The sequence below is a fragment of the Boleophthalmus pectinirostris genome, unplaced genomic scaffold (assembly GCF_026225935.1).
Source record: "Boleophthalmus pectinirostris isolate CB_2022bp ecotype Guang Dong unplaced genomic scaffold, ASM2622593v1 HiC_scaffold_2, whole genome shotgun sequence".
Taxonomy (NCBI): Eukaryota; Metazoa; Chordata; class Actinopteri; order Gobiiformes; family Gobiidae; genus Boleophthalmus; species Boleophthalmus pectinirostris.
The window spans coordinates 39,283,600-39,311,501 of record NW_026571152.1 but is presented as its reverse complement, the minus strand read 5'-3'; the positions used below and the strand labels follow the sequence as shown (position 1 = coordinate 39,311,501).

General features: G+C 37.0%; 1 protein-coding gene across 4 annotated transcripts; it reads left to right on the top strand.

The window, feature by feature from the left end:
- The first annotated feature begins 1,664 nt into the window (after positions 1-1,664).
- Positions 1,665-27,851, top strand: pstpip1a (proline-serine-threonine phosphatase interacting protein 1a). 4 transcript variants are annotated; one of them, XM_055155596.1, is made up of 15 exons: positions 1,665-1,705; positions 3,434-3,534; positions 3,613-3,687; positions 3,768-3,802; positions 6,160-6,266; positions 6,346-6,408; positions 10,084-10,188; positions 10,316-10,361; positions 10,482-10,561; positions 15,275-15,373; positions 17,638-17,734; positions 19,475-19,559; positions 19,638-19,711; positions 22,604-22,695; positions 27,303-27,851. In XM_055155596.1, the coding sequence occupies exons 2-15, from the start codon at positions 3,530-3,532 to the stop codon at positions 27,441-27,443; spliced, it is 1,104 nt and encodes a 367-aa protein (XP_055011571.1). In that variant the 5' UTR covers positions 1,665-1,705; positions 3,434-3,529; the 3' UTR covers positions 27,444-27,851. The 4 variants fall into 4 exon arrangements, with proteins under 4 accessions (XP_055011571.1, XP_020776399.1, XP_020776400.1 ...); XM_020920740.2 differs by lacking the exon at positions 1,665-1,705 and adding an exon at positions 1,712-1,869; XM_055155597.1 differs by lacking the exon at positions 1,665-1,705 and adding an exon at positions 2,242-2,617.
- Positions 27,852-27,902: the final 51 nt, after the last annotated feature.

The window sequence follows — 27,902 nt, the reverse complement described above, 5'->3', positions numbered from 1 at the left end:
GACCCTCTTCCATTGAATTTATATCGAAGAGGGGCTCATATGAAGTTCTTTGCTCCAGGCCCTGAAATTTCTGTTGACGGGCCTGTGTAAAGATCGGCAATTCCATGGCTGAAAGTATTCCAGTGATTCTTGTGAAGGTGTATTGAGTTTAAAAACACAGTGGAGCACTTTCTGTATTACTGCATGACATCACAAAGAGTGTTTTCAGAACATTTCAGCCTAAATATGCAGGATTTGAAAGTTAAACATGTGTGAATGAAACAAAACACAACTCCAGATCTATTTTTGATGAGGAAATAACATCATAACATAGATCAGAAAATAGCCTAATATTTCCCTTTAATTCGATGTTTTGCAACGAGTGAAAGTACCAAAATGCTGCGATTGTGTCATTGTTATTTTTGTAATTTTTTTAAATTAAATATCCGTTTTCTGTTACATCACATCTTTGCTCTTTTTAAACATTAAACAGTGTTTTGGAAGACTGAACATTTTATTATTAACAGAGGTCTGCAATTTACAGGACAGGGGCGTCAGAATCGAGGGGGATAAAGGTCGTGTTTATCAAGGGCCCGGAGCTAGAGGGGCCCTTCACAAAATCTGTAACATGCAAATATCATACAGTAAACATGTCATATGGGTCCAAGACGATGATTTGTACTGAATTTGGGCCCAGAATTTTGCACTACTCCCCTGCCTCCAGAATCAGGCTGATGAAAAGATAAAAAAAACAGGTGATCAGAGACAAGCAGCAGAGGAAGAGAGCTAATATGTTTTAGAGCATATAAAATAGACTTATACAAACTTTACTGATTCACAAAGGAAATTATTTGGACACAGTAGCTCACACATCACAGTATAATATAATAACAAAGAGCAAAAGTATAAATGGTAATAATAAATTCAAGCATAACAAGAAACAGGTGTTAAATAAGTCATAATATATAATATACATTATATAAATGTATGTACAAGTCAAAATAAAACATAGAAATATAGTAATAAGTATATCTCAGTTATATACAAGAGGTTTAAAGGTCCTATATTACACAAAACAGGCTCTTGTGAGCTTTTTATTATCTGTTACATAAAGGTGAGTTTTTGCACAGTTGTAGGGAGTATTATTTTCTACATAAAGGTGAGTTGTACAGTTATAGGGAGTATTATCTGCTCCATAAAAGTGAGTTTTTGCAAAGTTATGAGGAGTATTATCTGTCACATAAACGTGATTGCTGTACAGTTGTAGGGAGTTGTATCTGTTACATGAGGGTGAGTTGTACAGTTGTAGGGAGTATTATCTGCTGCATAAAGGAGTTTTTGCACAGTTGTAGGGAGTATTATCTGCTACATATAGGTGAGCTTTTGCACAGTTGTAGGGAATATTATCTGCTCCATAAAAGTGAGTTTTGGCACAGTTGTAGGGAGTATTATCTGCTACATAAAGCTGAGTTATAGGGAGTTATAGTGAGTATTATCTGTTGCATAAGAGTGAGTTTTTGCACAGTTTTTGGGAGTATTATCTGGCACATAAGTGTGAGTTGTACAGTTGTAGGGAGTATTATCATTTGAGTTGGAGTACAGTATGAGCGGAGTATTGTATATCTCACTGTCTGATGACAACACGAAGGGACAGGAACTCAAAGCAACCACCGAGCCCTCAGAAGTGTGAGAGTCATAGCACGGTGGCAGAGGCGGTTTAAGTGCGGTAAGTCTTCCTCTTTTTCTCGGCTCAGTGACTGCTGTTTCCTCTCTACTGTCATTTCTCACACATGCACAGAGCTGGACCCCTCTTCTCTGAGAAAAATAATAATAACGGAAATACAGCTGAACTACGCCGATATGACCTTACAGTTTAAGGACTCTTTTTGGGTGAGTTGTCTCTTGTTTTTCTTTGCGTAGGAACTCAGTCGCAGGTGTACTTTTGACTGAGAGTTGTACTTTTGCCTGTAGACTCAACAGAGGTAATCCCCACCTTGCAACACTTGATTTACGGCTTGTAGAGAGCATTATTACAGATTCCTTGAATAACGGAATCCTGTAAAACACAAATGAAGACGATTAATTGTGTTTCTTTGCTGTTTACCCCCTTTTCATTTATTTTACCACTGAAATTAAACCTTTAATGCCATTTAGTAATATGCAACAAGATTTCCTTTACGTGCGTAGGGTGACCAGATTTTAAAAACTAGGACCCTGCTCTTTTTGGAATGGTTGGTAGAGATGAAATTGTGAAAAAAAGCAACTTAACATTGTCCATTCTTGACTCACTTGTGGGGTTTTTTGGGGGTTTTTTGCCTTGTGGTCATTTTCAAGCTTGTTTTTTGTATTTTAGCTTAAGAAATGACAGTATTTTGCCCATTTTACTGTCAAAGGGTATTAAATTTGTGTATTTTGAGGGCATTTTTTGTATAAAACTTTGACAAATCCAGTTTTTTGGGAAATCTGCTAACACAAGGGACATAGGAAAACTATCTAAAACTACCGCTTAAAGGTGCACTGTGTAACTTTTTGGTTGAGGGTCCGTCACCTAGCCTGATTCATCAGCTGGTTTTACTTCGTTTCACTTCGTACAAACCGTCTGACCTCGCAGTGTTAGAATCCGTTCACTCAACGGTAGGTGGGTACTTTTTTTTATTTCACCAATCGCTGCTATTTGGTCTTGATGTATGTAATGCGCCAAATCCTGTAGGAAGAAGGACAATAACGTCTTTCCCCTTGATAAAATTCACCAAACTTTCTCTTTGTTCTGGCTTTAAATCCTCGATCTTGGGAATCGTTGACAACACTAAATGTATGTCTCTTCTCTGATTGGCCAGTGCCCGAACTTGCACTTCTGGGGTTTTTGTGAACCGTCTTGTGTATTCTGACTCCTGACCTAGTCATTTGAGAGAAATGAAACTGAGCGGAGGCACTAGGTGGCACCAGCCTGGCTATCCATCACCTGCTTGTTACTAAGAATACTGTATGTCATTTCCCTGCCTGGAATGTTCCAAAGTATGACATTAAACACCTCAAACTTAAGTTTACTCAACTAAAAGTGGTTTTACTGCTCAAAAAAAAAAAAAAAAAATAGGCATTCTGACAGTGAATAGGGATCTCCTCTCCACACATCTGACCTATAACTTTGCAACAGTGACCAGACAGTGCAAGCGCCATCAGCGGATAACACAATGACGTCACATCCTCATATAAATAAATGCTCCTTTTTACACAAGGTGTAAGAGCGCCATTTATGACGAATGCTCAACAGATTCATCAAGAAAATCAGTTATTTAATTTTTAAAAGACTTAACATCCTTGAAGAAAACACATTTGACAGACCCTCCACCAGAAAAGTTACACGGTGCAGCTTTAGCTCTCTATGCCTATGTTTGGGAATAAAATGTGTTTATGTTTGAAAGTGTGCATGTGAGTAATGCCAGTGCTATTTCAGAGTGCAGATTTTGTTAGTAACGCCGGCTACGAGGCTCTGACTCAGAGACTCAACGATGGGCGGCGGACGTGCAAAGAGCTGGAGGATTTATTAAAGATGAGGTGAGTTTATGTGACATGCGCTCTTGTATTTTAGGTCATACCACTTGACCACATTGACGCGTGGTTTTGTTCTCTCAGAGCCTCGGCCGAAGAGAAGTATGGCAAAGAGCTGGTGGCCATCGCACACAAAGCAGGAGGCCTTTTTGAAATATGGTAGATTAAGTATAGATTATGTCTGAAGTGCTTTTGGGGGCAGTTTCAATTGTATTAACTGTTTAAATGTTTTTTTACAGCACACTAAGAGCATCGTTTGATGAAATGAAAAGGGGTAAGTATTTTATTATTGGTCTAATACATGCATCACAAATTTCGGACTTCCGATCATTGTGCATTGCAATTCATACTGGGAAGGATTTTCCGAAAAAGTGAGCATCAAACCGCCATGTTTGTTTTCCCAGTGGGATGCGTCTATTGACAAAGCCGATCTTTTCAAGTCTTTTGAACCATATCACTTTTGTTTCTGGTTCTGATAATTGTGTGGTTGTTGGATCCTAACAGCGGAAAACGGCTCGAGAAATTTGTTTGTGAGCTCCATAAATGCAAAATGGAATCAGATGTGTGTGACTGCAAACCTCTGTTCAAACTGTTCAAAGGAATTGAAAAATAGTGAAAGGCGAAGGCGATGGGCAGAATTGATCCACAGGAAATACGAAAAAGGAAACCTTTGGCTGCTTAAATCATCTTAGGTTTGCAATAATTGATAATTTAGGCAGACAAAGGTTTCCTTTTTCGTCTTTCCTGTGCATCAATCCTGCCCATCGCTTTCGCCTTTCACTATTTTTCAATTCTGTTGGGAAGGGAAACAGTTTGAACAGAGGTTTCACATAGATTCACACAGATCCGATTCTGTTTTGCATTTATGGAGTTCACAAACTTTTGAAGCCCATTTCTCGAGCTGTTTTCCGCTGTTAGGACATCCAACATCCACACAATTACGATGTCCGAATCCCAAAACTAAAATACGACGATATCAGAACCAGAAACAAAAGTGATATGGTTCAAAAGACTTGAAAAGATCAACTTTGTCAATAGACGCATCCCACTGGGAAAACAAACATTACGGTTTGATGTTCACTTTTTCGGAAAATCCTTCCCAGTATGAACTGCGCAATGACTGAAGTCCAAAATTCATCATGCATCTATTGGTCTAGTTAATTGAGTTAAAGATACCAGAGCAAAAAAATACTCAAGTAAAAGTAAAAGTATCACATGAAAAAATCTTCTGAAGTGAAAGTATTTAAAAAGCTGATAGTGATAATGAAAATGTAAGTAAAAGTATTTCATGCAGATTTTGTGGTCTTACAGGGCTTCACATTTATTGAAAAAACAGATTTTAAATATTCAACAGAAACATTTGAACTGTTTTTATTTGTATATTTTTGTTTGCTCAAACTACGAACATATTTTATTTTTATTTAATTTGTTTATTTATGTCATTCATAAAGTATAAAAAGACATAAACAGTGTGTAAACATACAAGAAATGAAAAGGAATTAATGAAAAGGAGCAGAAATGAGAGTAATCTTATGTTTTCTGACCCCTTTTCCAGACAATTCATTAACACTGATGGTTATTTAAAACATTTTAAATCAATACATTTAATTTCAATCACAAATATTAATAAAACTGTTAAAAAATAAACCTCTCAGCCTTCTCAAGAGGTCCCAAACAATAATAAAAAAATACTTTTACTTTTCAGTCCTGTTCATAAATGCAGTGGAATATAAAGTACAGACACCTGCGCTCAAATGTTGTGAAATAAACGTAAAAAGTAAAGATACCTGCAATTTTACTTAAAGGTGCATTGTGTAACTTTTCTGGTAGAGGGTCAGCCACCTGCTTTTCTCCATGGAGATGTTATTACTTTGTCTGAAATGTTTCACAGTGTGGCATTAAACTTATCCATCTTCCGTTCATTTTCAATTACGGGTGTTTTTATTGTTCAAAGACGTGCACACCTAAAGTCAGCAGGCTCTCCTCTGCACAGATCTGACCTGTATCTTGATCTGGTGGCATCTCCTGCTTGTTTCCATGGAGACAAGATACTGTGAAACATTCCAAGCAAACCAATCACATCGTCAGGGAGACAAAAATGTAAAAATGTAAATGTAAAAAGTGTAGCTTTAAAGTGCCTATCACAGGTTTATTATGATTATTCTAATTTTGACTTAAGTTTGTCACAATTCCACACAAGAGACACATTTTTCTGACAATTTGAACATGATTTCAACAAAATAAAGGTGATTTCTTGCACTTTTATTTGGCAAATTAAAATGTCTGTGTACATTAGAGGAATTTTAGAGGAGTTCATCATGTTTGCCAGATAACATTTATGGAATTTCCTGTTGTGATGTCATGATTTAAAACCTTCAAATTGACCAAAATGGGGAAAAACGTAGTGAATTGTCATCTTAAATCGTCAATATAAAGATCTTAACTGTGTTTTGGTAAAATAAGTAGTCTCATCTGTCAATCTAGCACTTTGAGAACAGGACTTATACTTTTACTTCGTTATGTTCCACCACAGCTGATTGTAGGACCTAGTATTTACCTGCTGATTGTGACTCGTACTTTTTGCGACTTGTCCTTTTTGTGACTTGTATTTTTTGTTGTGATGACCCGCAGAAATCGAAAGCGTTGGGAGGCAGCACATGCAGCTGGCGATGGCGCTCAGGGAGGAGGTGAAGAGGATGGAGCAGTTCAGAGAGAGACAGAAGGAGCAGAGGAGAAAGGTCTGTGTTTTTACTTTTATGTCTCTATCAGGATCTACCACGACTCCAGAGTAACTATACTTATTTGTCCTTTTTACAGTTTGAAAGTGTGGTGGAGAAGATTCAGAAAACTAAAGTCTCCTTTTATAAGAAGACCATAGATGTGAGTATCATTCAAGCATAAAGCCGGTTTCAGTTTCAGTGTTTATATTTACACTACCGGTCAAAAGTTTGGACACGCCCTCTTTTTCAAGAGACTTTTTTCTTTGTTTACCACTTTTTACTTTTTATATACATACAGAAAACATCAAACACTTCTGGGTAAATTAAATGGCTTAAATTAAGAACATCTGACTTTATTTGAGTAGATTCAACTTGACAAGTAAAATTATCTGCCAATGGAGTAAGTGTGTTTTTCTTAAGGTTAGGTTATGTTGCTATATTCGTACCCGTAGGTAAATTTGCTTTGCAGATTTGAGAGGCAGGTTCCACATTTCACATTTCATTCATCCACAAAACACGTATAAAAACACAATTATAAAATAAAGTGTTACAGAGCTCCAGTGCAGAATGGTTTGTTCTATAAACAATTAGTTAAATTCATCCATCACGCTTGGCTAAAACCACAATAAATATTAAATATGTTAAAAACACACAATCTCTGATATATATATAGATTACAATTTATTCATAAGTACGATAGCAGCCGGAACGAAGCTCCTTTTAAAACGATTCGTTCTAGATCTTGGGACTAAAAGCCTCTAAACAGAAGAAAGAAGCTGAAACTCTGAATTTAATGGATGTTGCACGTCTTTTAAAATACTCTGGGACATTCTCTGTAACTGTCTCGAGTACAGAGAGTCCAGGCGGCTCTGAGGATGAACAATCACCTCACTCGCCCATTTAACCGACTCATTCAGGGAGTTCTTCTTTTTAGCAGAGACACTCCCAAACCACAAGACCCATGAAAACGTTAAAACTGATTCCATAAATGTTTTATAAAACAGTGTCATCATGGTTCTCTCTACACAGTAAAAGGGCAACTTTCTCAGACAATGAAGACGCTGGTGCCTCTTTTACACACAGCAGAACAATTATTGTCAAAACTCAACATTTTTTGTTTCTTATTTTAAATGCAAAAAGTTGTTTAGTTTTTATTATTTTAAGTGTGGCAAGATGTATTTTCATATTTTAAGTTAAAAAAAAATCTTGTTCCACTGGCAGATAATTTACTCAAAATCATGATAAAACTTTGTTATTTCAAGTCATCTTAACTTAACAAGATTTTAGTTTTTACAGTGAATATATGAAGCGAGATGAGTGGAATTATGTAGTAAAGGAAAAAATTAATAACTAAACTAAATTTGTCTCCACCCTTTGCTTTGTTAACAGCACTGCAAATGATTTTCTTGATGAAGCCTGTTGAGCATTCGTCATAAATGGCGCTCTTACTCATTTACATTACAGCATTTATTTTTATGAGGATGTGACACTTGTCTGGTCACTGTTGCAAAGGGCAGAAGTGTTCAGTGAATAAATAGGCTGAACTTAACAAGTTAAAGAGAAGAACTGGTCAAGCATGGACTATTTGCATGTGAAGAGTTACTTCTGCTGAAACATCTTCACAAAGTCTCCTGACATGGTGTTTTATCAGGAAATGCCAAAAGTTCAAATCAATGGACAAAGTAAAGAGACTAAACCAGTGGTGTAGTGGGGATTTCTTAAGTGGGGGTTTGTGACTGAACCAAGAGGACTTAAACCAGGTCTAAACCAGGTTTAAACCAGGTCTAAACCAGGACTAAACCAGGTCTAAACCAGGACTAAACCAGGTCTAAACCAGGACTAAACCAGGTCTAAACCAGGACTAAACCAGGTTTGAACCAGGACTGAACCAGAACTGAACCAGGACTGAACCAGGTCTAAACCAGGTCTAAACCAGGTCTAAACCAGGTCTAAACCAGGACTAAACCAGGTTTGAACCAGGTTTGAACCAGGACTAAACCAGGACTTAAACCAGGACTAAACCAGGACTAAACCAGGTCTAAACCATGTTTAAACCAAGACTGAACCAGGTCTAAACCAGGTTTAAACCAGGTCTAAACCAGGTTTGAACCAGGACTGAACAAGGACTAAACCAGGTCTAAATCAGGTTTAAACCAGGTCTAAACCAGATCTAAACCAGGTTTAAACCAAGACTGAACCAGGACTAAACCAGGTCTAAATCAGGTTTAAACCAAGTCTAAACCAGAACTGAACCAGGACTAAACCAGTACTAAACCAGATCTACACCAGGTCTAAATCATAACTAACCCAGGACTAATCTTGATTTTGAGAGAGAGAGAACCATGAGCCCGCGTATGACGGCTGCGTTTTTAGTCCTGTTGGGTACGAAGCTCTGCGCTGGTCCTTTCTCCCACGGTCACCCAACGGTCTACGCAGGCGCATCTCCGGACCCGTCCCGACACTCAGTCCTGCTTCAGTCCTGGCCACTAAAACAGTCTTACCCACTCCACAAAACACCCGAAACAAATCTATTATTACACCAGGCTGTCGATGTAAATGTTTGTGTGGATAGAATAATTTTAGAAGTAAAACCAACCTTGCATTTGAAGGATTTATGTCTGAGCAGCAGCAGCGAGTTGTACTTCTTGATATAAAGCTCGGCAGCGGTGGACTGATATATGAGAAAATAGTCTCTCAACATACGATGATTCATGTGATGCAAGGTTAGTTTTATTTCAAACATTATTCTATCCACACAAACATTTACATCGACAGCCTGGTGTAATAATAGATTTGTTTCGGGTGTTTTGTGGAGTGGGTAAGACTGTTTTTAGTGTCAGGATAACTATGACCATTGACGTAGAAACAGTGACCTCTGCAAACACAAGGACTGGATGGAATATTTTAAAAAGTGTCTCCACACATCTCCAACACTCTGACTCATTAGGAAATGAGACCCTATGTCCAAAATTCTGAAATGTCCCTTTAAGGTTAATGTGTATTTTGCACTGTCCATGTCTCATAAATAAATGTAGTTAATATGATTAACTGAGATTCAGGAGCAGGACCAGGCCTCAGCTGCCCTCTCCTCTCACCAGCGAACCACAACTCACCTCGACCACGCCTCTAATTTATTTATTTATTTATTTATTCATTTATTTGAGACAGGGACAGTGCACAATTTTCGCATTAACCTTGACAGGTTTTACAGGTTTGACAGGAATTTCCCAGAAGCCTATATGTAGCAGCCTTTCCCATCATCCCAGTTTGTCTCGGCTAACTCGACCCCACCCCCCCATCCCCTATTTTGTCATTCAGTCAGAAGACCCCTACAAGGGGGGTCCTGTTCCGGCTGGGCCAATTGCAGATTGAGACGGAGCCCCCACCCATAGTCTCAACCCAGCCATCTTTGCCTCACTTTGTACATTATCAATAAACTTCTTCTCACTATGTTGTTGTTGGCATGGTCCTAGCTACTGAAACTAAATAAATAAATCAATAAACATCAATTTCTTGATTTACAGACAAAATAGCTAAATAAAAATCTCTGGATCATGCAGAGCGGGTTAATACAGACATTTTAAGACCGAAAGCGAGAGCAGCATTTACAGAAAGAGGTGAGACGGTTTTTCAATAGAAAGTGAAACTGGAGCCGGAAGCACCCCCATGCTCACTTCCTATTTGGAACACAGTGGTCGGCGGTTTAGCTATGTGTATTTATTTACCAGTATATAAAGTCTGTGGTCTGTAAGTGTGCTCCTGGGCGGCTGAGTCAATCGTGAGCTGTACTTTTTTAATAGTGGCCCAATGATCTCTTTTTGTTTTGTCCTTTCAGTCGAAAAAGACTTACGAACAGCGCTGCAGAGACGCCGATGAAGCCGAACAAACTGCAGAGAAAATGAGCAACGCTCCCACATCGACTCCCAAGATGATCGAGAAGGTAACGTGCCCATTTTCATCAGAGAGGCTGAGGTCTGAGCTCTAACACAATAGCGACTAAAAACCTTCAGAAGAGCAAAAAATTTTGAAAACGCTGCCAATTATGGATTTTTTTTCTTACTTTTTAGATGAAAATAAAGTCAAAACTGTGCAGGGAAGAGGCCGAAAAAGCTGGTGAGTTAAATTGGTTCACTATAGAGAACACAATGGAAATTAGGGGTGTTATTATATTATCACGCGTATTCTTCTTTTATAAATTATGCCTTTAACCTGGTAATTCTGTGATGTTTTCAGAGAAGCAGTACATGGCAAATGTGGAACAACTTGACCAAACCCGTCAGGACTGGGAGTTGGCGTTTATAAGCACCTGCGAGGTAAATATGGGCATTTTTAATACACTGTGATGATGTTTCCTGGGGGGTAAAAGCCAGAGGTGGGACCAAGTCGTTGTTTTGCAAGTCTCAAGTCAAGTCCGAGTCAAGTCCCAAGTCAAATACAAACAAGTCCAAGCCTAGATTTGAGTCACTGGCTCATAAGTCCAACCCAAGTCCAAGTCGTCTTTAAACCAAAGCACTAAATATAGCTTTGATTTTTGCAATTTGTGTGACTTTTAAGCTAAATTGTTCCTAAAAAGTCATAGTATATTTATTAGGGGTGTAACAACACCCAAGTCTCACGATACGATATTGTCACGGTATGAACCTCACGGTACGATATTTATTGCGATATCGTGGGAAAGCTCACGATAGGGTGGGGAGGCTCACGATTAGGGATGTAACAATATCCAAATGTCTCTGTATGATATTTTCATGATATACATCTCACGATACGATATTTATTGTGGTATTTTGTGGAGGTTAACAGAACTGTTAATGTGCGACTTTTTCTGCTTAAAATGCCTTGACAAGACTTAATCCAAAGACTTAAAAGTGTTTAGAACTGTTATTTCTTCTTGTAATCTGCACTGAAACGGAGCAAAGGATCATGGTGTATGTAGTTCCCTCTGTCTTTTTTTTTTTAGCTATTGCTGCATCATAACTCATAATTTAAGCAAAGAGAGTTGTAATTTGATATATTGGGATGGTCCACGATATTAATGTGAGAACTTTGACAATACGATATCACGATATTTCGGTTATTGTTACATCCCTAATATTTATTTATGAGTATTGTCAGAGACTTTAAGTAATTTATTCTCCACGTATATCTCTCAGTTTAACATTGACTCACAGGGACTAGAGCAGACATGTCAATCTCAGGCCACGATATAATTACATTTGGCCCGCAAGATCAAATATGTATCAAAGAGCTGGTCCACCGGCTACAGATAGACTATAGAGACATTATTTATTTAAAATATTGTTGTTATTTCGTATTATGCTTGTTCTGGATTCAGTGTTTAGATAAGATAAGATAAGATAATCCTTTATTGTCTCCCATGGGAGAAATTTGTCTTGGGACAGGGGGTAACATGTTTTATCAAAAAACAGGACAACACAACACATAGCACCACATAAACAAACACCATAAAACAAAGTAAATATGAGGCCAAGTATGACCATGAGTGATGCACCAACAGGACCCTTAAATTATCCTTAACACGCAAGCCCTTGCATTCTTCTGTTCTATTAATTATTGCACATTCCCTAAGCCTATGTGCAGTTTTAGTTATAATTATTGCACATTCCCTAAGCCTATGTGCAGTTTTAATTGCACATTCCCTAAGCCTATGTGCAGTTTTAATTGCACATTCCCTAAGCCTATGTGCAGTTTTCATTGCACATTCCTTAAGCCTATGTGCAGTTTTAATTGCACATTCCCTACACCTATGTGCAGTTTTGATTGCACAATCCCTAAGCCTATCTGAGTTTAGCAGTTTAACAGCTAGTGGCACAAAAGAATGTTTGAATCTGTTCAGTTTACAGTTTGGGACCCTGTACCTTCTGCCTGATGGCATCAACTCAAACTGACTGTGAAGAACATGGGTTGGGTCATTGATCACCTTCCTGTCGAGCTTCCTAACAGTCTCCTCAAAAATTTGCTGAAGTGAGCTTGGGGCCACACCCATTATTTTACCTGCTCTTTTAGTCAAGGTAAAAATCTGTGCTTTAAGTTTGACTGAGAGGTTACCAAACCATGTTGACATGCCATAGCGTAAGATAGATTCTATGCATGCTTTGTAAAACAACAGCATTACATTGGTGTCAACTCCATGTAACCTAAGTCGTCTTAAAAAATAGAGACACTGGCTGATTCTTGAGCAGACAGACTGTACCTGCTGGCTCCATTGGAGCTGAGAATCAAATAACACAGTAAGCAAAACTATTATTAAACATTTATTTTAATAAGAAATGGTTTAACATTACATATCTGGAAAGAAGAGAAAACATGCAGGTGTTGTTGAAATTTGTCAATAAGTATTTAGTTTGTCCCACGACATAGTCCCAGTTTTTAATTTTGGCCTCTGTAAATTTGAGTTCAACACCGCTGAGTTAGAGTAATCTTCCCTTGGCGTACCTTTTCTTTTATCTAAATTGTGGCATATTGCTGTCTAAATATTGTCCTTCATAGTCTCACAACATTTGCTTTATAAACTTGCTCGTTTGGAAGCAATAAATAAAGGGGCTTGAACTCTCAAAGATCATACAATGTTCACTTTTGAAATCACACTATGTTGACTCTCCAGCCTTTCACTTCCACCCCAATGTATTGTTCTGTATATTACTTTAGTACATTTGAGAATACCACATCAAAGTATTTTAATTACATTAAAGTGACAAACAGAGAAGTGGAACGTACATGTTCCAGTTTGTTCCTGTAAAATTAATCACAACATGTATCAACAGTAAACAGAGAAGTATTTTCTAGAAACATATATATTTTTAGGAGAAGCGTGTCACAGAGCTCAAGTCACATGGCTCAGCTTCGAGTCCAAGTCGAGTCACAAGTCTTAGTCGATTTTATCAAGTCTCAAGTCCTGGAAATAGTGACCCAAAAGTTAACTAGAATCACTGCTCTGTCTGTCTGTCTCTAAATCTCAACTCAGACTTTAATCTGAGTTTTGCCATAACACAATCTGACCATAAAAATCTACAACAGGCTGATTTGTGCTGTTAAAGGGACAGTTCGGAATTTTGGGCATAGGACCCACTCCACAAAAAACCCGAAGCAAATCTATTATTACACCAGACTGTCGATGTAAATGTCTGTGCTGATAGAATAATGTTTGAAATAAAACTAACCTTGCATCGCATGAATCGTCGCATGTTGAGGGACTATTTTCTCATATATCAGTCCGCCACTGCTGCCAAGCTTTCTATCAGGAAGTACAACTCACTGCTAGGGGTGTAACGATATCCAAGTCTCACGATACTGTCACGGTTTGAACCTCACGGTATGATATTTATTGCAATATTGTGGGAAAGCTGACAATATGATGAGAAGGCTCACGATTAGGGATGTAACGACACAGTATCCAAATCTCTTTTATTTTTATGTTTACACAATATTTTCACTAAATACATCTCATGGTACGATATTTATTTTGATATTTTGTGGAGTCTAACAAAACTGTTAACATGCTACTATTTCTTTTTAAAATGCCTTAACAAGACTTGATCCAAAGAATTAAGACTTAAAGGGCCCATCTCATGCAAAATAACTCTTTTCACATTGTATCTTCTGTACATAAACAAGCACAATTTGGGTTTTGGAACATCCATTACACAATAGTTATGAAATCTTACTGATTTCTTGGAGGCAGTCACAGACCAGGAACTATGAAAGACCGACTATTGCTCATCCCCCTGCCCATCCTGAGAAAGTCCTCCGCCCATCTCAGGGAGGGAGGCGGAGACAGACGTGCACCCTGATAGTGGCAGGAATAAACTTTTACTCATCATGGCGATACAGCGCGTTCAGCCGCATGTGTTGGACCCGGAATCGGACGAGGACTTTGAGGAGCACGAAGCTCAAGCACCGCGTCCACATCAGCTGAACATTACTGATTGGTAAAGTATTAATAAACACTAGTAGATAAATTTATTATTGCTGGAGGCGGTGGAGCAGGTGTGAAGCACTTTCTGTTACGTCAGACGCGTCATCGTTGTAGCAGGTTTAGTTCGTTGTCATGTGGGAGGGTGGCAGAAATACACTGCAATTTCTTTTTAAAAAAAAGCCAAATCAGTCTAAAAACCACTTCAGCGACATATACAAGGCTCGCACATCACTCTTAGAAGGTACAAAGCTCTGAAAAGTTGATTTTGCATCAATTGGGACCTTTAAAAGTGCTCAGAACTGTTATTTCTTCTTGTAGTCTGCACTGAAATGGAGCAAAGAATCGTGGTCTATGTAGTTCCCTCTGTCTTTTTTTTAGCTACTGCTGCACCATAACTATTAATTTAAGCAAAGAGACTTGCAATTTGATATATTGTGATGGTCTACGATATTATTGTGAGAACGTTGATGATACAATATCACGATATTTACGTTATTGTTCCTCGCTGCTGCTGCTCAGACAGAAATCCTTCATATGCAAGGTTAGTTTTACATCAAACATTATTCTATCCACACAGACATTCACATGGACATGGTCTGGTGTAATAATAGATTTGCTTCGGGTGTTTTGTGGAGTGGCTAAGACTAAACCTAAGCCTAAACCAGACGAAGAACGAGTTTTCACTGTGGTAACTACAGAACATTCTTCCACAGACATATATGCAGTACTCCCCGGCGTAATGTCACTGCAAAGTCTCAGTTGTAGTATCACAAGGGAACTAACGAGCTTTGGTCTTCCGTCCGAAACCTGTGAAATGTTAATATGGAAGTTCTGAAAAACAAAAATATGAATCTGGCGATTTCTTTCATAAACACTGAACCCTACATCTGAAAAAATGGCATCAAATTCTAATTATGGTTTCAAAAAGTGAGTTAAATAATGACTGAATTCATAAAGTGAGTTTCAATAAATACATAAAAATAAACAATAAATTACTTCCATTTAAAAAGTCCAGGATTATCCAACCACAAATCTTAGAGCGTGAGGTTTTAATCGTCACAGATTAATGCCTGAGCTTTGTGTGTTTCAGATGTTTCAACAACAGGAAGAAGATCGCATCAACATTCTGAGAAACGCGATGTGGGTTCACTCAAACCATTTGTCCAGTCAGTGTGTGAGAGACGATGAGGTTAGTGAGATTTCCTGTTAAAACATGCATATTAAAAAGTACTTATGCAAAGCTGACTATAAAAATCATAATAATAACACATTTTATTTTTGTTACAATTACATAAGCAGAGAAAGGTCATAGAAAAGACAGACTTAAAATGGAAATAAAAAAGTATAAGTAGGCAGTGTTGGGGAGTAACAGATGACATGTAGCGGCGTTACGTAATGAGAATACAAATTATGAGTAATTATTTTCAGTTACAGTTACTGTTTCAGTGAGTGGGAATTGAATTACAGTTACTTTTTTTTTTTTTTTTTTTTTTTTTTTTTTTTAAATTTTGGAAATTCCACTCCTTGCCGGTGTGGTATAGGATTTTGACCCCGCGGTGAGGTGACCCCGGGGTCAACATACCATACAGTATTTTGAACCCGGGGTCAGAATCCTATTATGGTTTGAGGAAATGTTTGATATTTCATGCTAATGTTTGATAATCTTTCAATTGTGGATGTTTCATTGTGTTTTAATCCATGTTTGAATCAAAAGAATTTAATCCAGGGTGTTTAAATGTAATTTTTCTATATATATACATTTTTATGCACAATGATAAGGTAAAATTTTTAATGTTCTCATAAGGTGAAGGCTTTAATATTACGCTTGGGTTTTTTGCCTCTTCCGACACCTACTTTTTATTGTCATGTTATATGTGCAAAATAAATAAATTAATAAATAAATACATAAATAAATGGTATGTTGACCCCCCCATGAAAATCTATATTTTAGAAAAAACTTTGAATATTAATACTAGTACTATCTGCAAATTAAAACATATTGACATATTTAAAAGTGTTTTTTGAAGAACTCAGATGCATTTTTTATGTCGATTATAAGTTTTGAGTGTTAAAAATGACTTAGTTGTCTAAACACATATTTTACTGAAAATGAGATAAGTAGTTATTAATTAGTTTGGTAATCAAAGTGATGTATAATAATTTGGAATCTTGTTTAAATAGACAGGGCTGATCAATAGAGTAGTTAAATAGGGGAAACCTATGACTATAGTAATCAGACCCCCCAATATGTTTATTTTAGTTATGATGATGTAAAGTAAAAGTAATGTTAGTTGAATATTGACAATGATTGATTTTATATAAAGGAGGTCAAAATCCTATGACTATAGTAATCTGACCACCAAATATATTAATTATAACACAACATGACTAAATTCAAGGTCATTATCCTTACAAACCATTGCCTAAATTGACATAATAATTAAAGATTATCTGAACATAGCAAACTGTGCTATCCACTCCTGTGGATCAATACTGCCCAACGCCTTCGCCTTTCACTATTTTTCCATTCTGTTGGGAAGAGAAACAGTTTGAACGGAGGTTTCACATGGAATCAGATGTGTGTGAATCTCTTTTGCATTTATGAAGTTTACAAATTTCTGAAGCCCATTTCTTGAGCAGTTTTCTGGTGTTAGGATCCAACAACCACACAATTACAATGTCTGAATCCAATAACTAAAACATGACAATATCAGAACTAGAAACAAAAGTGATATGGTTCAAAAGACTTGAAAAGATCGGCTTTGTCAATAGTCCCACTGGGAAATCAAACATGGCGGTTTGATGCTCACTTTTTCGGAAAATCCTTCCCAGTATGCACTGCGCAATGACCGGAAGTCCGAAATTTGTGATGCATCTATTTGAAGAGAACAAACAAGAATTTTCAGGAGGTGGTTGCTACATTCATGTAGTTTTAAAAAGCATGACAATATCAAGTAATCCATAGTATTCAGATTTTGTTACTCACCTAAAGTAACTTAATGGATTCTGTTACAAAGTACATTTTGGGGTATGTAATCTGTAATCTGTAGGGGAATACATTTTAAAAGTAACCTTCCCAATACTTGTAGTAGGCCTGCTACTGCCTCAGTTTACGCTTGTATTTTCATTGATTCAAACATGTTTTAGTGCTCAGGATAGATAAATATTCACCTACACCGATCTCCACACACTTCTCTGTACTTCTCAGTTATCTGGGTCATGCATGTGGAACTGAAAAATGTCATGTATCCATGTTTTCATAATAAAAACATTGCTTCCTGTGGTGAAATGCGACAAAGAAATGTGGTTGAAATCAGTTTTTTGCAGTTTTGAACAGGAAGTCCATGGTCTCATTCTATTATTGAGCACTTAAAACGTAAAATAACACTTTAGTTTATTAAGAAAAAACAGTATATGTAGTTTGTCGTGTTTAAGTTGCTTTGTATTTTGCAGTGTTATGAGAATATACGGCTCGTTTTGGAAAAGTGTGACGCGACTGAGGACAACAACGCCTTTGTAGAGCTGAACACCACAGGCTCAACTCCCCCAGGTCAGACACAGTCCCTCCTGAGTTTTAAATTACTAGATTATAATGTTTCCTCATCAAAAACATTGTTGGAGTTGTGTTTTGTTTCATTCGCACATGTTTAAAGCACAAATCCTGCATATTTAGGCCGAGTTGTTCTCTCTCTTGTGATGTCATGTGGAGATACTGGAAGTGCTCCACTGTGTTTTTAAACTCCACACACTTTCACTAGAATTATTTGGATAATTTCAGACCTAGAATTGCCAATCTCTACTGAACAAAAAGGTAAAACCATAGCTTCATGACATCACAAGCTGGAACAGAGCATTTTGAGCTTTGGAAATGTAGACAGACTAATAATGAAGGATTAAAAATAAATAAATAAAAATTATATTACGGTAGGTATAGTGACTAAAAGTGTTTATTTTATTTTTTTAAAAGAGAGAGAAGGGAAATTTAATTATAAACTGTCCAAAATATAAATATAAGGGAGCCTAGCAGTGTGGTTATGAGTGTGTCCATATGAAATCAGACATTTTCAAGAAATCTCACCTATGAGCCATCTCAGATTTGGCTGAAAAAAAATAAAAAAAACTTCTAAAATTAAGGATTAATGACACTTTTCCAAGCAATGTAACCACAAATCATCTACAATTGTCTTCCCTTATAACAAGCAATTAGTGTGTAAGGCCATTAAAGGTAAATTAACTTTGCTATTAGGTGGAAAAGTACCTGAGCTCCACCAACAACGCTCATTTTCAAAAATTCCCTTTGAAATGAATAAAGTTAATAGTAGATGTTTTTATTACTTTAAACTAATCAGAATATGCCAAAGTTTCTATGGTAAAAAATTTATCAACATCTAACTGTGCCCACACAGGAAACCAAGGCAAATCTGATCTGTGACCATATTTGGGACTCTACACCGTCCACATGAAAGCTCAGAAAAGTGTGAGATTGTTGTCAGAAATGGTCATTCTGTCAAATATTCAGTTTCAACAGTTAGTTTGTAAATATCTTCTTGAATTAAATAGATCTTGGACCTCAAAAATTGAAAAGAAAATTGAGCAGCAACCAAATGTGAGATTTTGGGTGCCCACAGCGCCCCCCTTAATAAAGATACACAATATTTACAACAGATTTAGAATCTATGACCCAGAATCTACAATAATACACATTTTCATCTTCCTAGCTCTATTTTTTATGAAGTTATGGTCTCTCAAACATGTTTATAAATGCAGACTTCTGAAAAAAAGTGAGCATGGCCCCAAATTTCAGTGTGCCATAACTCAGGAATGACTCAAGGGATTGAGCTAAAATTTTAGATTCTCTCATTTGGTCATTTTTAGAATTCTTTTGGAATTTTTTTCAGCCAAATCTAAGATATGGCTCATGGGGGAGGGTGGCTGATTTCATGTGGACGGACCCTTATGCAGCACCACCACATTACTTTTGTTTTATTTCATTATACTGGTGTGTGGGTGGGTTAGGGGTGGGAAGTTTTGTTGTTTTATGTTTGTTGTAAGTATTGTTTTAAGTTTTTGTGTCTTGTTTTTGTGTTTATTATTGTATTTTTAAAAAATGCACAATTACTCAAACATGTGAATGAAATTAAACATAACACCAGGTCTGTTTTTGATCAAATATTATAAGCATTATAACATGGCTCAAGAGTCAATTTTGCGTAATTTAGGACCTTTAATAAAGATTCAAACAGTCACACAGATATTACATTGTGTGATTCTTGTTCTATTTCTACAACAGCTCCCGTTGTTTTCCAAAATTACTACGATCTCGACATTTCCACTGAAAAACACGGAGGCAGCCGATTTGTTGGTGTGATGAAAAGGTCAGAGGAGGTCAAAGTTTAATATACAGTACTATAGTTACTGCATTACTCTTATAAGTATTTGTGTTTTTTGTGCAGGTTTTCAGGTCTTCTTCAGAGCACAGGAACAGCCTTCAAAGCGAACACGACTGAACCCGGCTTGCAGACGATTGGTAAAGTATTCTCGTGTTCTGGTTTGAGGAAATACAGATACGTTTTTTTTTTTGTTTTGTTTTGTTTATTTTCTGAGCACAGGGCCCACTGTCGACTGTAACCAACGGCAACACAACGGCTATTTTGTTCATAAATTAAGATAAGAACATTAATTACAGACCAATCAGGTACCTTATTTCCACAAGGTCACTCCCACTACAGTTGACAACAGTGCCATGGATCTATAATAAAAACTGGATAAGTCATTCTCCCTCTGTCCCGACTAGTGGCCGCTCAAGGTACTGCAGCTCCCGGGGATCTTGGGCCCAGAAAGAATTCTCCCGTAGAGCACAGTGCATTTTGGGGGAATTCAAACTGTCCGTGTTCTGACAGGGCATCAGCAACTTTAACAAAAGTCGGATTTTGTAAGATTCTTCACAACATAAACCTTTTGAAATGTTTGAATCCTTAAAGCCTCGCCCTTCTCTGAGCCCACTCTAGCTGATTGGTCCAAACGCTCCACACCGTGCGCATTACAGACGTCAAATGACTGGGAGGAGCTTGCCCAGATTGAGGAAGTAATGAAGAAGAGAGAAAATTGAATGAAGAGAAAATAATTTTGGTCCCATGCGCCAATGAGCACAGGTCACTGAAAACAATACGACACCATCTTGGGCTACGTTTACACTGAAATGAATCACCGTATCACCGTATCAGAAATTATCTGTCCACAAGCCTTCCCTATCCACACAGCTTTGAGCATATTTATTAACGTTTTACAGAAACGAAACTTAAAACCACATAGCTAATTTGCATAAACTAAGAGCTCAAAAAAACAGCTCATTATTGTGTCGCTGATGCGGTTCAGCTTCTGTCGGACTAAATGACACGACTCAGTGGAATATGAGTGTTCTTTCTGTGACAGAGGGGTGTTTCTGCTGATGGTGAGTCTGTTCTGTGTTTCTGTCGTGTTGGAGATGGTTCATGTTAAACTTATCAGAGATTATACGTCTGCATCTCATACACACAGACACACGTTTACATGAATGGACAGATATTCTCGCCTCTTAGTGTTTTGGCGGTGAATTACTTTGCGGTAGAGAGACCTACATCAGCGTATCAGCGTTTTCAGGTGTCCACACAGTGCCGGATCAGATCTGTACTCAGATGAATTCGTGAGAGCTCAGATTAGTTTGGACGAACACTGCAGCCACAATGACTCCAATACGTACTAGTGTGGATGGGGCCTTGGGTTCACCTTCAGATTTTATTATAGCTCTAGGCCAAGCGTTCGCTCCCTGCAAAAAAAAAAAAAAAAAGCAGTGTGGTTGGAATGGGGCATTACCTTCAACAATCTTGCTCCTGATTGGCTCTTTTGGTTGCTATGATACTGAAACGTGGCTGCAAATTCACCCCTATAACTGCAAGCCTCGGTGAGCTTCGTTTGACTGGAGCCAAACACTATGGGTCACACTCACTTTATACAGTCTACGCCAACTCACCAACTCACAAATCAAACCATAAACTTGTTGTCGTTGTAACCAAGTGTCACATACAAAGGCAGTTTTACTTTCACAACAACACACGTAGTTAAAAACACAGCAGTTCTAGACGAGTGAATATGGCTAATTTGTCCCCATGTCAAAAGTGCATATGACTCTCAAATTTTAACTTAATTAGGTGAGAAAATACCTGTTGTAAAGATAAATTATTGTTTTTCATTGATCAAGAAACAATTTGTGAAGAAGCGTTGAAAAATGTGTTGAAAATTACAGGAAGTAGAGAGCTCTTTTTTTAGAGAGTTCACACTGGGAGAATTCTGTTTAAAAGATCAGCACAATTTACACAAAAGAAACACATTATTTCAAATTATTTCATGATTTAAACAAGATAAACGTGTTTTCTAGTTAATTAATTTGTTAATATTTAATTTAATTAGTTAATTAATATTTTTGACCAATTTGATTCTTGCCAACAGTAGACAGTGGCATAAATTGTCATTTGTTTAGGTAAAATACAGAAAAGCTGCTTAAAAATGATGAATACACAAAGAAAATGTGACTATACTGACTCACATTAGTTAGCCTGATTCATCAGCAAGTTTCACTTTGTGGAAACTGTCTGACCTTACATCATTAGGATTCGTTCGCTCAACGGTAGGCGGATATTTTTTTTATTTAACCAATCGCTGCTGTTTGGCCGTGACGTATGTAATGCCCCACTAACAGGGTCAATTAGTATATTAAGCTTTTCCCAAATCCCATAAGAAGAAGGACAATAACGTCTTTCCCCTTGATAAAATTCACCAAACATTCTCTTTGTTCCGGCTTTAGATCCTTGATCTCAGGAATCGTTGCCAACACAGAATGTCTGTCTTCGTCTACATCCATCTCGACGTTTTGTTTTACTGTTGTGCTGTACCACAAAAGGGACCCAGACAGGCATTTGAGTTTGACGTCATGGCTTCACAGCTCTTCGCTGATTGGGCGGTGCTCGATCTACAACTTCCAGGGTTCTTGCAAACTGTCTAGTGTATTCTGATTCCTGACCTATTTGCTGGAGAGAAATTAAATTGAGCAGAGGCACTAGGTGGCGCTTGCGTTAATATATATTTATTCATTTCATTAGCGATGTTCAATGTCCATTTAGTTATATATACACACAAGTACATACATACATACATACATACATACATGCACGCACATATATACACACACATCTAAGAACTATATTCCTTAATTATGCACTTGCTTCATTCATTAATTTTATTATTACCAACCACCACAAACGAGGGATGTCCCAGTTTTTATTTTGAAAATCTTGTCACCTTATTCACATGTCAGATTTTTCTAATTTCTGTAGAATAAGTTTTAAATATATTTTGATTTTTTGCTGTTGTTGTTTTTTCTTAGTTGAGTCTTCAGACGGAGTATATGCCTCTATCCCAGGAATTCAAGAAGAAAATGAAGAAGACTTTAGAGTCATGTACGACTACACGGCTCAGGTTAGTGTGTATTTTCTGTGGGTTTGTACTAAACTAAACTAAAAATGTAAAACACACTAACAACATGAAAACCTGCCTCTCATGGATATAACAATCAAACTTTATTACAGCCCTGGGTCTACTGGGTGAAAAAGATGGCATTGCAAAGTCATTTTAAAATGTTTGTGGCCTTATTTCAGACGCTTAAAATAATGCCACTGAAAGATGCACCGTGTAACTTTTCCTGTAAAGGGGCCATCAAATGCTTTTTTTCTATGCAGATGTTATTACTTTACTCTGAATGTTTCACAATTTGGCATTAAACCTTTGTATCTTCATGGAGACCAAACCAGACCAAGTTACAAGTCAAGTCTGTGGAGAGGCGACCCCGCTCAAAGTCAGAATGTCTGTTTTTCTAGGTATTTTTGAGCTCTAAAACTACCTGTAACTGAATAAATGTAAAGTAGAGCTGTTTAATGTCACACTGTGGAACGTTCTAAGCAGAGCAGTGACATATTCATAGAAACAAAAAGTTACACCGTCCATGTTTAATGGAAGCATATTATGTTTGAATCCAAGTATCGTTTGTTCATTTGTTTTTCAAAATAAAACCAAAAATAAGAAAATGAAAATATAACAATTTTCTTCATTATTTTTCTCTAAACCCAAAATAAAAAAAACAAACAAACAGATAATGATTTGTTTTTTCAGCTTCAGATTTTGTGTTTAAATGAATAATGGAAAAAAAATAGATAACGGCCGTTTCCCATTTCCGTGACTTAAACTACATAGGGACTGAATCAGGACTAAATCAGGTCTAAACCAGGTCTAAACCAGTTCTAAACCAGGACTGAATCAGGGCCCAACCAGGTCTAAACCAGGACTAAACCAGTCTCAGTCCTGGTCTGGTCCCAGTCTCAATCTTGGTCTCAGTCCTGGTCTCAGTCCTGGTCTCAGTCCTGGTCTCAGTCCCGGTCTGATCCCGGTCTGTCCTGGTCTGGTCCCGGTCTAGTCCCGGTCTTCAAACTGATCACCCGACAGTCTACGCAGGCTCACCTCCGGGCCCATCTTGACACTCAGTCCTGGTTCAGCCCTGGTTTAGACCTAATTCAGACCTGGTTTAGTTCTGGTTTAGTTCTGTTTTAGTCCTGGTTCATTTCATATGTTCCAACATTGCACTTTTAGTCACGTAAACTGGAAATGGCTGTTATCATTTTTTTCCATTTTTCATTTAAACACAAAATTGAAAACTGGAAAAAAAAGAATCATTATCTGTTTTTTCATTTTGGTTTTAGAGACAAATAATGAAACAAAAAAAAAAGAAAAAAAGTTTTCTTTTTTTTTTCCCCCCCGTTTTCTTATTTTTAGTTTTATTTTGAAAAACAAATAAACAAATGATACAAGGATTTGTTTGCACGTCTTCCTCCCTCAGTCAGTTTGGTTTGCGCATGGACTTTATTATTAGATCCACAATATAATTTGATGTTATGATAAAGATTAAAATAGGTTTTTGGTTTTAGTTTGAGTTTCTTGTGACTTCAGTTCAGTTTCCAGGAAATGAATGTTTGTTTCTGTTTTTCACACTTACATATGCAGATGTAAAGACAGCGCTCTCTGTCTTGATCTGCGTGGGTGCAGCAAACTGTCAGAATACTCACACGTCATATTACAATGCTCTTTAATTATTTATTTATTGTTTATATAATATTCACATGCTACAATAACGTGCTATTTTGTTAATTGCTGTTCAGTTTATGCAATTTAGAACTTTAATTATGATGTTATTGCTGTGTAATTATGGTTTAATTAAAGTGTAGTTAAATTATATTCATGATTTACTTAAAGGGTAGTTGCTGTTATTTTATTTTTATGTAGTAGTAGTAGTAGCAGTAGTAGTAGTAGTAGTAGTAGTATTAACAGTAGTAGTAGCAGTGGTAGTAGTACTAGTAGTAGTAGCAGTAGTGGCAGTAGTACTAGTAGTCATAGCAGTAGTGGTAGTAGTGGTAGTAGTAGTAGTAGTAGCAGCAGTAGTAGTAGTAGTAATAGTAGCAGTAGTAGCATTAGCAGCAGCAGTACAGTAGTAGTAGAAGTAGTAGAAGTAGTAGCAGTAGTAGTAGTAGTAGTAGTAGTAGTAGTAGTAGTAGTAGTAGCAGCAGCAGCAGTAGCAGTAGTAGCAATAGTACCAAAAGTAGTAGTAGCAGTAGCAGCAGTAGTAGTAATGCCTACTGGAGTTCTCATTTCATTAAAACACAGTTAAGATCATGATATTTATGATTTTGCTAAAAATGTAAAATTCTTTACAGTTGAACATTTTTAAGGTTTAATTTTTTTTTATTAAATCATTTTCAAAATGACAAAGTAAAAATTTGTACAGAGAATACAATAAATACACACAGAATACACAGTGAGTATTAGAACTTTCGAGTACATACAATGGATAAAATACACTTCACCCAGAACAAAGATTAGATACACTTAATATTTGTCAGAAATTTGTTTGTAGCAAGATTCTGTATTTTTCTTCTTGTTGGTGACACACTGTGAGCAGGAAATTCTTGATTTGAAGAAGTTCCCATTTTTACTTCCTGATTTGAAATCATAACATCACACAAGGGAATTCTTTAACTCTTAACCTAGCAACCATTTAGTACACAGGGCCAAAACTCTTCTAACATACACAAACAATATGATTTGACACATAAAAACAAAAGAAAACTCCATTTATTGAGCTGAAATAATGTTTAAAGTGTCAGAAAATGTGTTTGTGTAGATTATGCCAAACTTTGGAACAGAATTCTCCCAGTGTTACTTGATCAGTATTGAACTCTCTAAACAAACCTCTCTATGTCAGACATGTCAGACTCAGGCCTGGAGGACAAATTTAACATAATTATATTTGGCCCACGAAATCATCTCAGATATGTATTAGAGCTGCCCACCAGCTGCTGATAGGCTGTAGAGGCAATGTTTATTTAAAATGTTGTTCTTATTTTATATTTTGCTTGTTCTGGATTCAGTGTTTAAGCAAAACTCTTATTAAACATTGATTTTATTAAGAAAAGATTTAACATTACATATCTCGAAAGAAGAGAAAACATGCAGATGTTGTTAAATTTTTTTAATAAGTATTTAGTTTGGCCCACGACTTAGTTCCACTTTTTAATTTTGGTGAATATGAGTTTGACACCCCTGGGTTAGAGGAAGGAAACTCATTAATGCAACACAATTGACATATTCACTGTTTTGATGAGTAAAATGTTTGTGTTTCATATGAAATTTGCACAAGAAGTGATTTAACAATTTTTTAAATTTTGGTGAATTTGAGTTTGACACCCCTGCTCTATGTCTTGTAATTTTCAACATATTTTTCAACATTTCTTTGCAAATTGCTTCTTGATTTATGTAAAACTATATTTTATATTTAAAACAGGTTTTATCCCAAGTCAAAGTGAGTTATGATATTGTGTAAAACAGCTGACTCTTGTGACATTTAAATCAAGTTATAATGTTGTTATCACATTAAAAACAGACCTGGAGTTGTGTTTTGTTTCATTCACACATGTTTGAGAAACCCTTTATGTTTACATCTACAAAACTCAAAATGTTCTGTTCCACTTTGTGATGTCATGAAGCTGTAGTTTTCATTTTAACAACTCCTTTTACCTTTAATTCCATATAAATTGGCAATTCCTGGGCTGAAATAATCCAAATGATTCTAGTGAAGGTGTATGGAGTTTAAAAACACAGCGGAGCACTTCTTGTATCACTGCATGACATCACAAGGTGGAACAGAGAGAAGAGCTCAGCCTAAATGTGCAGGATTTGTGTGTTAAACGAAACAAAAAGCAACTCTGGGTCTGTTTGCGATGAGGAAACTGCATTATAACAAATCAGAAAATAGCGTCCTATGAGCTCTTTAAAGGTGCATTGTGTAACTTTTCTGATATTAAACCTTTCTATCTTCGTGGAGACCAAACCAGACCAAGTTACAGCTCAGATCTGTGGAGAGGCGACCCCGCTCACAGTCAGAATTAACGTTTTTCTAGGTATTTTTGAGCTTTTAAACCAGTTGTAATTGAATAAATGTAAATTAGAGCTGTTTAATGCCACACTGTGTAACTTTTCTGGTCACCTGCAACTTAGAATGTTCCTCAGTGTGACATTAAACAGCTCTACCTTACATTTATTCAATTACAAGTGGTTTAAAAGCTCAAAACTACCTAGAAAAACAGGCATTCTGACTGTGAGCGGGGTCGCCTCTCCAAAGATCTGAGCTGTAACTTTTCTGGTATTAAACCTTTCTATCTTCGTGGAGACCAAAGCCGACCAAGTTACAGCTCAGATCTGTGGAGAGGCGACCCTGCTCACAGTCAGAATGTCTGTTTTTCTAGGTATTTTTGTGCTTTTAAACCACTTGTAATTGAATAAATGTAAGTTAGAGCTGTTTAATGTCACACTGTGGAACATTCTAAGTCGCAGGTGACCAGAAAAGTTACAGAGCGCATTTTAACTTTTTTTTTTTTTTTTTACATTCAGTACCCTCACCGATATTGCAATACACTTGTGATCCAAAGAGTGTCAGTGTTGGTCTGTGATCCAAACTGGTCTTTCTTTTTTTTTTTTTTCAGGGAGACGGTGAGCTTTCGGTGTGTGCGGGCGAGACTGTTACCGTGACGATGCGCGGAGAGGACGGCTGGTGGACTGTCCAGTGCGGCGGACAATCAGGCTTGGTTCCCGGCTCTTACCTCACACAGGAGCTCAGCAGCTAACGAGTGGGACCATGAAACCCTGATGTAGTTTTCTAGCATGGACAGGCTGTGTGGACGTGCAGGGCCTCTCCAGACAACACGCCATTATTTATATATTTTTAGGCATATTTCGTGTATAGTTAGAGTAATATTTATGCTTATGTTAAGATTTTTTGTTACAGATTTGTTTAATTTTGTTGGCAAATACATAATAATTTAGTGTTGCATTAAAATTTCACTATTGCTAATCGGCTACAGTTTGTCCACATGTTGACTTAACAAATATTTTAAGTGTTTTATTATACTCGAATTTGAGACATTTAAAGACGCAATAAGTGTTTCAGAAAGGGAACCTGTTTGTCTCCATGGAGATGTAAATGCTTTGGTTGAAACTGTCCGCAGTATGGCATTAAACGAATCTGTGGTGTATTTATTTATTTAAAGTGTTATTTATTGGTCACAAATATTAATTCTAAGGCT

Coding starts and splice junctions, on each gene's coding strand:
- pstpip1a (XM_020920740.2), top strand. CDS start 1,840: ATGACCTTACAGTTTAAGGACTCTTTTTGG. Junction 3,803..6,159: donor GTTTGATGAAATGAAAAGGG/GTAAGTATTTTA, acceptor GATGACCCGCAG/AAATCGAAAGCGTTGGGAGG. Junction 10,189..10,315: donor CTCCCAAGATGATCGAGAAG/GTAACGTGCCCA, acceptor CTTACTTTTTAG/ATGAAAATAAAGTCAAAACT.